Raw genomic sequence first — 11,311 nt, 5'->3', positions numbered from 1 at the left:
GGCGTCTGTGCAGCTGGACATGGGCCGGGGCAGGTGGGCTCAGCTCCTGGGGCGGCCTCCCCTACCTCTGCGGATTGGGGTGGGGGCAATCTTCAGCTGTAGGTGCTGTGGTGCGAGGGGCTTGGTCCTGGGGCTCGCTGGGGGGTCCCTTCCCCCCACCCCCTTCCTGGGAGAAAACTGGAACCAAACCCACCCGATGTCCCTGCACTGACCGCGTCTGGACACAGCACTGAGGGGCCTGGAGGAAGGCACCGCCCCACACCCCCACGTCTGCCATTAAAGTATTTAACAGCCGTCTCTGACCTGGATTTGAGGACCAGTCACCTCTCGGAGGACGGCACTGTCCCCCTGTGCACCCCAGGTCCCCGTGCTGACGCGAGGGTGATCAGACCAAGGCTGGGTGGGGTTTGGGGGGAGCTTTATATAAATAGCACAGGGAGAAAGAGGGGGTGGCTTTTCTCTCACACGAGGTGAAATCTCAGGATCTCCGTGACGTCATAGCCAGTGACAGCAAAGGAGCTGCCCAAGGGGTCACAGAACCGGGCCCCACACAACTGGGTGTCCGGGATGCACTCCCCGTAGCAGTGCTCCACCTGGCGGAGGAGAGGGTGCTCAGGACCTGTTCCCCCCCCGCCCCCCCCCCCCCCCCCCCCCCGGCTGCACCCAACCGGTTCCTCCCTGCCTCCCCCCATACACACACACACACACACACACACACACACACACACACCTCAATGGAGCCGTTCTCCGGGTTTCTGCCCAGCTTCCAGATGTGCACAAAGGTGTCCTCGGCTGCGGACAGCAGCTGCAACGAAGGCCGGGCAGAGGTGAGAGGCGGCCGAGAGTCAGGGGCACAACTGGGAGGCAGAGGCTGGCCCACGGCCTCCCTGCAGGCGCGAGGGGACAGGGCGCACCGGGCAGCGAGGGCCACTGACCTTGCCCGCCTCGGGAGCCATGTCCAGGGCACAGATGGCGCGAGCGTGGGCGTCAATCTGGGCGTGCAGCGCGCCCGTGCTGGAGTCGTACAGACGCACCTGCCCGTTCCCATAGCCAGCTGCGATGGTCCCCTGCCACAGCTGGACCGAGGCACACGGGACCCTGCAACGGGGACCCCTGGGCTGGATTTCTCTCCATGCGAGCCACGCAGGGATGCCGCGAGACCCTTCCTCCTCACCTACCCAAACCCTGGGATTCGGGTCATTAACTTGAATTCGGTTCCTGAGCGCCAGACACACAGCGAGCCCGAGTCATCTGCCGTCACCATGTCCGCCATGCAGTCCTGGGGTGGGGGTGGGGAAGGCAAGCTCAGGCCTGGCGTTCTGCCTGTTGGAGCTGAGGGGGGGCAGGAGGGGGCAGGAAGCAGGGCTGCACGGTGTGGAGGCCTCACCAGCTGGACAGGGGCCCCAGGAAGCTGACCTGCTTTCCTTCGAGTCCTCTCCTCCCTGGTCCCCTCACATACCTGGGTTAAGAGGGGCACTCATCGGCCTCATGGGAGGGACAGTGAGATAAGGCCGCAGTGTCAGGACTCCCAGGGGGCCCTGCAGTGAGCTCATCCCTGTCCCTTGCAGGCTCCAGGCCCCACTGGGCCTCTCCTAATCTCGGGGGCCTGCTATCTGGCTTAGAATGGGCTGCTTCCCAGGGCAGGAGATAGGGAGGCGGGGCTGGAGTTGGGGGGAGGCTTCATGGAGGTGGGTCTGATTGGGTTTGGCTTGCCCGAGCCCAAAGGTGGCACTGGACAGCGTCTCAGAAGCTGTCAGCCCTTGCCCCATAAGGCACGCCAGCATTACACTGTCTTCTGGACTGGGAAGTAGCTCTGCCATCGTCACTGCATTTACGACTGATGTAGCCCAAGAAAGGGGGCGTTTTGCCCCAAAGAGATCTAGCTACTGAGAGGTAGAGCCAGGGCCTCCCCTGGGGTGAGGGAACAGGTGTGTGTGTAGGGAGGCAGTCACCTGTCCTTCAGCGGGCTCTGTGGCAATGTCTGTGACTGGAGTCTGGTGTCCATCCAGCTCTTCGCTCAGGACAATGTTGGGGCCCTTGGGTGGGATGTCAAACACCAGTATCCGGCCCGACCACGTTCCTGGAGAACCAGGCCCCTGGTGGCACCTGACCCTCCTAGCATCCATGTCCCATTCTCCCTCCATCCCACACACCCCAGTGGCAGGCCCAGCCATCCCTCCCCAAGCATTATGTGCCGCTATGCGCGCCCTCGCCCTACCCCATCTTCTCCCCCGCCCTGCCAGTAGATCTTGGAGTCAACCACCTTCCTTGGGAGTCTTGGAGTCAACCACCTTCTCTGCCATCCTCCCCTTCACAAAATCCTGACTTTCAGCATCCTCCCAGCCAAAAGCCCACAGTCCCACTCCCCAGCTTCCCACCCACCCCAGGGCCTGCCCATGGCTCCCTCACCCACGCAGATGAAGTGGCTGGTGGCAGCAGTTCCGCGGGCAAACACAGCTTGTCCTGCATAGCAAAGGGGGAAACTGAGGGTGGGAAACAGCACCCCCCGCCCCCATCACCCCAGCAAACTCCCACAGGGTACCTGACGTGCTGTCTTCTGGGTGCAGTGCGTGCCAAAAGACCATGACCGAGCCATCAGACTCGTACATCTGGTGAAAGAGGACAAGGTCACAACCACCCTGACCTCAGCTGAGCTCGGGGCAAGGCTCATCTCATCTTCAGAACAACTCCGTGTGCGTGTGTGTGTGTGTGTGTGTATTGTGTTGTGTTGTGTTGGGGGCTTATTTCTGGCTATGTGCTCCAGGGGTTACTCCTGGCGATGCTGTGGTGGAAGGCCATATGCAGTGCTAGGGATCAAACCCGAGTTGACTGCATAAGGGCCGATGTCTCCCTATTACAAGCTCTCTGGGCCAACCTTTAGCCTCATTTGGCAGAGGAGGACGCTGCGGCCGGGAGGACTGTAGTGAGTGAGCCAAGGGGGCCAGGCAGCTAGGAAAGTGGCAGGTAGACAGCACCTGGGAACCGGAAAACCGGTTCCGACAAGAAACAGGGACAGGTGGGCCGAGCACGTGAAAAGCTGGGAGGTGCTTGGGGGGACAGGGAGGAGTTAAGGAGGAGGAGGGTGGAAAGGTCCACATCTCACCTGTATTCCTCGGTGCGAGGTGAGAACCAGCAATATTCGGAAGGGGAGGACACACCAGCTGACCTAGAGGGAGGCAGTAGGGGTAGGAAGAAGCGGTCAGAGCCCGCGCGAGGGTCCCAGTGGCAGGCAGCACGCAGAGGATGCAGAGGAAGGGCAGGACTGGTTCGAGGCACTTGGGTGATATCTGGGTCCCGTCTCACCTGGGTGATCAGTGGGGGGCTCACCCCGGCTCTCTCTTTAGCGTGCAGCTGGCGCTGGGCCAAGGGCACACCGTCGCTGACGACGCTGAGAAGCTGGGCGCTGGGTCCATGGACCACCCCGAAATGCGTGAGGTTGCGGCCGGGCTGCTGCAGCAGCACACTGAGGTTGTTGCACAGTGCGGCGGCCGAGCCGCGAAGCGGGATGGAGCGCTCTCGGCGGAACATCCTCGGCCAGAGACGCCCGAATCTCGGGGCCGCGGGGGATCCTGCAGAGGGCTGGGGGCGCACGGGTGGGGGTAAGGCCCTGGGGCTGGCTCAGGATGGGCGCGGGTCACATGTTAGGGGGAGGGAATCCCAGGGCTGAGTCACCGGGCGATTGCGGGGGAGCCGGAGGGGGTAAGGATGCCAGGGCGGGAATGGTGATGGCCAGGTGGCCCCAGGCACCGGAGCCAAGGTGGGAGGAGGCAGGGAAGTTCCTAGGCTCTTCTTCCCCTGGATCAGCTCCCCACAACCCCCCGATCCGGGTCAGGGGCGACACCAGCAAGTCAAGGTCCGCTTGCCTGGCTCGGGGATCCTTGAGTCCCTCCGAATCCACCGCCACCATAGAGACGACGCACGTACGCACGGCCGCTGGGCGGGGCGGGCAGCCTGAACGTGCGGCGTGGTTGCCGGGCAACGGGGGCGGTACTAGCTGCCGGCGCACGGGACGCGGTTGCCGGGCAACGGGGGCGGTACCAACCGCTGGGCGCACGGGACGCGGTTGCTGAGGCGACGGGGAGGCTGCGGCTGCGGCCGCCGGACCCGGACCCCGCCACCACCCTGAGGCTGGAGCCAGCTGCTGGCCATGGCGCACGAAGGCTCGGTGAGCTTCAGCTTAGCTGATGGGCTGTCTCGGCCTGTCACGGGCGTTCAAGACGACCGAGGATGCCTCCGGGTGACTCGGGAAGAACACCCTCACCCGCACCAAGCTCACACTCTGTCACTCTTGAGTTTGAGGCAAAGGGTTGGATGGGTGGTGCAAGTTCAAGAAGAAGGAATGACTCTGGACATAGTACATGCAGTTATTCTCGTTAAGGGATCCGTTTGAGCGGGTCAATGAACAAACAGGATTGGTCAGGTTTTAGGAGCTGTACTGCTAGGATGAGCGATTTACTTTTTGGAGAATTTTGGAAGGAAGAAGCAATGGAGCAAGCAATGCTGAGGCTGCTCCTGAAAGTAAAAATGGCTTAAACGTCCAAGATATTAAGCCTGGGACGTGTTTCAGTGGTAGAGCATGTGCCTTGCAATGTTGAGGGAGACCCTGCATTTGGTTCCCTGCTATTGTAAAGAGCCAGGACATTTAGAGGGCGGAAAGATAGGACAGTGGGTAGGGCCTTTGCCTTGCATGTGGCTGACCCGGGTTCCATCCCGAGCACGCATGTGGTCCCCGGAGCCCCAGTAGATGAAATACCCGAGCACCTCACGTGAAGAGCCTTTGCACAACAATATCTCAGTCCCTCTCTTGGGTCATGTCCAAGCAGGGCCAGTCTCTTGCTTGTCACGGGGGGGGGGGGGGGGGGGGGGTTGGGAGGGAGGGGGGGATGGATCTAAGGACTGACTCTCGCCTCCCAACCTCCCCGGGCCAAGCTGGCTTGGGCCCTGGACCATTCCCTGGACTTGCCAGCAGGGCTTATCTCAGTAGCTGAGAGAGGGAAATGAGATTTAAGGGATTTGGGATTCTTGAGAGGTTTAGAAACACCCTTTGGGGGAGAATTAATTTTGCAGATATTTGTGGAACCGTAGGTATGAGGTAATCAGATTGGTGACAAGGAGACAAAAATCTGGGAAGATAATGTTTTGTAGGTAAAAATTGGAAGCAAAAGGTTTCTGGAGAGGGGCTGGAGCAATAGCACAGTGGGTAGGGCGTTTGCCTTGCACACAGCCAACCCCGGTTCGATTCCCAGCATCCCATATGGTCCCCTGAGCACCACCAGGTATAATTCCTGAGTGCAAAGTCAGGAGTAACCAGTGTGCATCACCAGGTGTGACCCAAAAAGCCAAAAAAAAAAAAAAATAAAAGGTTTCTGGGGAAACGTGGGGGAGTGAGGTGCTCCTAGAAATCTGTTAATGGGGCCAGAGTGATCAGACAGTAGGTAGGGTGTTTGCTTTGCACTTGGTCAACCTAGATTCCATCTCTGGCATCCCATATGTTCCCCTAAGCACCGCCAAAAGTAATTCCTGAGTGCAGAGCCAGGATTAACCCCTCAGTATCACTGGGTATGACCCAAAAGGAAAGAAAGAAAACTCTTTTCGTAAATTTCAGTGTCTCTAAAATAAAAAATAGGATTTAAAAAATTAATTAATTCATATTTTTGGTGATGCTTAGGAGTTACGCCTATCTCTGCACTTAGGAATCAATCTTGGTGTTGCTCAGGAGACCATATGGGATGCTGGGGATAGAACCTGGGTCAGCTGCGTGCAAGACAAGCACCTTTCCTGCTGTACTATTTCTCTGGCCACTTTATTTATTTATTTTGCTTTCTGAGTCACACCCGGCGATGCACAGGGGTTACTCCTGGCTCATGCACTCAGGAATTACTCCTGGCGGTGCTCAGGGGACCACATGGGATGCTGGGAATCGAACCCGGTTGGCCGAGTGCAAGGCAAATGTCCTACCCGCTGTGCTATTGCTCCAGCCCCTCTCTAGCCACTTTTTAAAGAAAATTCTAAGGTGGAATTTTTCCTAAAAATGTATTGAGCTGTCTTGATTTACAGTGTATTAATGGTTAGGTATACAGTGTAAGTGCTTAAAGTGTTGCTTTTTTATTATAAGAGGATACAAACATTAGTGAATTTATAAAAATCACCTATGTGCTTGTCTAGTGTATAGAAAAGAAACATGCCAGCTGTTTCAATTTTGTCTTCCCCACACAAACTGGTTACAGATCTGAGCTCACACTTGGCAAGTATTTTTGTATTCCATTTCTTTCACTTAAAAAACATGGAGTTGGGGGCTGGAGCACAGTGGGTAGGGTGTTTGCCTTGCTTGCACGTGCCCGACCCGGGTTCGATTCCCAGCATCCCATATGGTCCCCTGAGCACCGCCAGGAATGATTCCTGAGTGCATGAGCCAGGAGTAACCCCTGTGCATCGCTGGGTGTGACCCAAAAAGCAAAAAAACAAAAACAAAAACAAAAACAAAACAAAACATGGAGTTATTAGCATTTTCCTATACTATTGCAAAACTCCCTAAATATTACCTCAAATCATTGCTTTGCATCCTTCCATGTAGATTCTACAGACTTAGTCATCAACTCTTTTTGTTAGACATATGTTTTTAATATTCTGTTATAGCTGATGGCATCGGGAGTATGCTGAAAAATGAATTTCTTCTAGAAAATGCCTTTGTGTCTTTTCATAATTGATCGTTTTAAAAGCTGGACAGTTTTCTCAATGTTATTAGTCATTTATAATCCTGTCCTTATGAAATGCTATTTCATAAGTCCTTTTGCTCATTGCCCTTGGGGTATTATAATTTTTTTCATGAGTTTTCAATTTGTTTACTTTTTTTTGTTTTTTTCGGGCCACACCCAGTGGTGCTCAAGGCTTATTCCTGTCTCTGCACTCAGGGATCACTCGTGGGAGGCTGGAAGGACCATATGGGGTGCTGGGGATCAAGCTTTGGTGGGCTGCATGTGAGGCAAGCACTCTGCTTGCTTTATTTGGGACTTTTCATCCCTTTTCTCCCTTCCCCTTCTCTTGCTCTGTGGTGATGGGGGGGGGGGAGGTGGCATGTCATTCATGGTGTTTGATTGTGTCTGTGGGTTCTAGGGGGCTGCCCTCATTCACCTGTGGTCTCATAGCACATTCTGATTGCACAGCTTGTTCCGTAGGTCACTGTGGGTGTTCACAATGCACTAGCTGGGGTGCGTGTATGGGCTTTTGGGGGGTGGTTGGGGTACAACCCTGGCCACAGTGTTTGCAGTGTTCACTGGAGGTAACACACTGTGGTTGTTGTGTTAGTTCACACCCAGTTTGCTCTAAGCCGCACTGCAAGATCTGGGCATGGTGCTCAAGGGCAGAATCTGGGATTGAATACATGGCTTTGTGCCGCAGACCTCTTAGCCACCAAACCATTGCTTGCTTCTCTATGCATCCGTCTTTATATCTGTCACAGTTATGTTTGTCTGGAATGCAGTATAAGGTCAAGCTCTGGAGACATGTGAGAGCCATGGAGATAGTATAGGATGAAGGCACTTGCCTTGCATTCTGCTGGCCCTGTTTCTCTCCCTGGCACTGCATGGGCCCTGAGCACTGCTAGGTGTGACCAAACACCACTCCCCCCCAAAGAAAAATAGAAAAATCTTCCCAAATTGCATATAACTTTAAAACTCTTCTGTCTCTAGTGTGTGATCTTGGACAAATTCTGTAAAATGGGGATAAAAATAGAATGCTATATAATCTAAAAAAAAGGTGAGAACTAAATCAATGTTTGTGACTTTTATATACTTAATTCTTTTATCAGCCCCACTTGATGGTGTTTGGGGGCTTTTACTGGTAGTCCTGAGGAGTCAGGCAGTGTCTGGGATTGAATCCAGGTCTCCTGCCAGTAAAGTATGTGCTCTCTTGATAATTCCCAGAGCTATCTCTCTGGACTTCCTTTATTATTTCTTACATTTCTTTTATGCTTAGGCAGTTCTTTCTCATCCAGAAATTATATGACAGCTTAACCGATTTTGTAATTTTTGGCTTATATTTATCTTACTTTATTTAATTTTAATTTAATTTATTTATTTTTGCTTTGTGGGTCACACCCGGCGATGCACAGGGGTTACTCCTGGCTCATGCACTCAGGAGTTACTCCTGGCGGTGCTCAGGAGACCATATGGGATGCTGGGACTCGAGCCCGAGTAGGCCATGTGCAAGGCAAATGCCGTATCTGCTGTGCTATTGCTCCAGCTCTCTATCTTATTTTATTTTGGTTTTTGTCCTGTACCAACCTGTGCTCAGGGCTTACTCCTGGCTCTCCGCTCAGGGTGATCTTGGTGGGCCTCTGGGGACCATCTGCGGTGCCAGGGATGAAATCTGAGTTGGCTGTGTGCAAGGCCAGCACCCTTTCTGCTGCAAGTCCCCTTTCTCAGGCCCCCTATTTTAAAAAATGTAATGTGTGCACCTATCCAGCGGGCCTAGTAAGGTCTCCTTTGTGAGACTTGTTGTTACTGTGTTTGGCATATCGATACTCTCGGTAGCTTGCCAGGCTCTCCTAGAGGGGCGGAGGAATCGAACTCAGGTCGCTATGTTGGCTGCGTGCAAGGCAAACGCCCTACCCGCTGTGCTATCGCTCCAGCCCCTGTGCACCTATACTTTACATATATAGTATATACATACATCTACACACAGTTGATTTGGGGGAATGGAGAGTGCTCTACGAAGTAAAGCCAGCATCCTTGATTGGTCAGTTTTCTCTGGTTCTCTGAGCTCTGAATAACTTTGAACTGGAGCAAAGAGTGAGGGACATGGGCCTCAGCGACCTATGAAATAACGGGAACTTCTACTGTGCCATCCCAAACATGTGAGGATTCACTTATGTCAGTGGGCCAAAAGGAGGGGTGGAAATCTAAATGAGAGCAAATGCCCAAAGGCCACAGGGCAGGCGCCTAGGAAAGCCTTTCCAAAGACGTCCTCCTTCCCGGTGGACGGCGGGAGAGGGCGGCGTCCTGGCCCGCAGCCGCCGGCCCAGCCGGGTTCACCGCGCTCGGTTCCGAGGGCCCGATTCCCTTCCCCACAGAGGCAGGCCCGAGACCGAGGGCAGACCCGCTCCAAGGCCGAGAAGACGCGGCCGCCCACCGTGACGGTGCCGCAGGTGGAGATCGTGCCGGGGCGGTTGACCGAGGCCGAGTGGATGACGATGCTGGCCGTGGAGGAGGGCGAGGAAGTGGTCGGGGACATCATGACCGACCTGCTGGCGCGAGTCCTGGACGCGGCCTTCAAGGTCTACCTGAGCCAGCAGGTGCGTAGGACCCCCGCAGCCCCGCGCGCGGCTCCCGGCCGCGGCTCCCGCCTCACGGACGCCACGGGCCCCGCAGTGCATCCCCTTCACCATCAGCCAGGCCCGGGAGGCCATGCTGCAGATCACCGAGTGGCGCTTCCTGGCCCGGGACGAGGGCGAGTCCGCCGTGGCCGACGACCCGACGTGGGGCGAGGACGAGGAGCCCTCGGCGTGCGCGATGGACTCGTGGGCGCAGGGATCGGTGCCCGTGCTGCGCGCGCCCGCCGCGGGGAGACCCGAGGAGACCCAGGGCGAAGTAAGTTCGGGGCCCCCCCAGCCCCCCACCCGGGTCTCCTGGGGTCCCCCCACGGCCGCCCTGGGTTTCTTGCCAGCCTCAACGCTCCCTCGCGCTGTCGGTGTGTCCACCACGGCGTGTTTCCCCAGGACCGGGGTAAAAAGACCCCCGTCGGAAAAGCGTGGGCGTCGGGAGGCGCCCAGGACCGCCCCAAGACGTGCGCGCAGCCCTCCGGGCCCGGGGTCCCTCCGGGGCTCCCGCGCACCCCGGAGCCCGCGCAGGAGGCCGGGCCCGAAGCTTCTGTGCTGGACTCGTTCTACTCCGCGTCCCTGAGCCCAGACGACCCGTTGTCGCTGGAGGCGACCTACGACAGCCCGCACCCGTCCCTGGACCTGTTCGAGGACAGCAGCCGCTCCCCGCATCCGTCCGAGAAGCCGGAGTCGCCGAGCTCCGCGCCGTCGCTGGAGGACTTCTTCCGTGGCCTCGGCCCGCCCGACGGCGCCGGGGACCGGGTGCCGGCCTCGAAGGTGTCGGTGGCCAGCACCCCCGAGAGCGCGCGCTCCAGCTCCTGCGCCGAGGGCGGCTTCAGGCCCGGCTCGGCCGCGGTCCGGCTGCAGCCGTCGTCGCCGCGGGGCTCGGCGCGGTCCCGGGGCCCGCACAGGGCGCCTTCCAGACGCTCGGAGCCCGCGCGGATGCCCAGGCCCTGGGTGCGCCCCCTCGTGGAAATCCTGGGCCCCCGCTACCCCGCGCACCTTTGGGAAGCCCACAGCGCCTGGCCACTGGGAGAGAAGTTCGAGGGCTGGCCCCGAGGCCGGGAGTTCCGCCGCTCCCGGACCAATTTGTTCCCTTTCCCGCCTGGTGGTCACTTCAGAGCCTTGAGCTGCAGCCCCGGACTCCAGTTAAGTCCTTTAAACCTACACCTACCTTGTTCCAGCGTCGGGTCGAAGATCCCCAGTACCGGGCTTCGCTTCCTGGACACCCACCGGGGGATCCCCGAAACAGCCCAGAGCCCGCCCCCCAAAGTGTGGCCGAGAGCTCACTGGCCCACCGGCTGGGAGGGGGCGGCTGAGTTGCTGGATCAGATGTGGGCGGGGGGCCGCCACCCCCACGTGCTCACCAGGGGTCCCCCCATGGACAAGGAGGCGCCTGATGTTCTCACTTGGCCGCGCACGGAGCCGCCGATGCTCACGGCCACGAGTCAGGTCCCTTGGACGCCCATATTAATGCCCGAAGCCATGACGCTGGCCCCCGGGGTGAGCATGTGGAACCCGGCCACGGAGGAGCTGCTCACTGCCAAGGGCTCGCCGCCAGAGAGCAGAGAGAGCGAGGTCTCCTCTCCCCAGGAGCAGTATCCCATCCAGACCTCAGCCCCCAAGCCCCTGGTGACCACGGCCCAGCTCACGAAGAACTCGGCCCCCAAAGTGTCGCAGGTCCCCACCAAGCCGCTGGCCCCTTCCACGCCCTGAGCCTCAGGCAATGAGAACCGGACCTTCCTTCGGCTTTCTCACCAGAAATAAACACTCGAGTTGCCTAGAAAATTGGCCTGATGTGTCTTGTCACTGTAGAACGAGGGTGATGGGGGCACTTCGGGAACCAGAATGGAGCTCTTGTCTGCTCCTCTGCTCTCCTCAGGAGGGAGAGAACATTGGCTCTGCGGAGTAACCCTCTCACCCACCCAAACCCACGTTGGGCACCCTACTTTAGGCCATTGTTGCTCCCCAGCCCGAGTTCTTCTGAAATGCTTT

General features: G+C 57.6%; 2 protein-coding genes across 3 annotated transcripts; one reads left to right on the top strand and one right to left on the bottom strand.

The window, feature by feature from the left end:
- Positions 1-403: 403 nt before the first annotated feature.
- WDR54 (WD repeat domain 54) lies at positions 404-3,922 on the bottom strand. 2 transcript variants are annotated; one of them, XM_056115348.1, is made up of 10 exons: positions 3,864-3,922; positions 3,304-3,529; positions 3,104-3,166; positions 2,543-2,609; positions 2,410-2,463; positions 1,953-2,080; positions 1,179-1,279; positions 936-1,098; positions 731-805; positions 404-593 (listed from the first exon to the last, which is right to left on the bottom strand). In XM_056115348.1, the coding sequence occupies exons 1-10, from the start codon at positions 3,905-3,907 to the stop codon at positions 462-464; spliced, it is 1,053 nt and encodes a 350-aa protein (XP_055971323.1). In that variant the 5' UTR covers positions 3,908-3,922; the 3' UTR covers positions 404-461. The 2 variants fall into 2 exon arrangements, with proteins under 2 accessions (XP_055971323.1, XP_055971319.1); XM_056115344.1 differs by lacking the exon at positions 3,864-3,922 and having other exon boundaries at positions 3,304-3,661.
- A 94-nt stretch (positions 3,923-4,016) lies between these two features.
- On the top strand, positions 4,017-11,086 carry CUNH2orf81 (chromosome unknown C2orf81 homolog). Its single transcript, XM_056118893.1, has 4 exons — positions 4,017-4,165; positions 9,071-9,292; positions 9,369-9,587; positions 9,716-11,086. Exons 1-4 carry the CDS (start codon positions 4,148-4,150, stop codon positions 11,030-11,032), a joined length of 1,776 nt encoding a protein of 591 aa, XP_055974868.1. The 5' UTR covers positions 4,017-4,147; the 3' UTR covers positions 11,033-11,086.
- Positions 11,087-11,311: the final 225 nt, after the last annotated feature.

Source organism: Sorex fumeus, unplaced genomic scaffold, assembly GCF_029834395.1.
Source record: "Sorex fumeus unplaced genomic scaffold, SorFum_2.1 ptg000003l, whole genome shotgun sequence".
NCBI lineage: Eukaryota > Metazoa > Chordata > Mammalia > Eulipotyphla > Soricidae > Sorex > Sorex fumeus.
The sequence above is the reverse complement of the archived record's forward strand: the minus strand, read 5'-3'. Positions and strand labels throughout refer to the sequence as shown.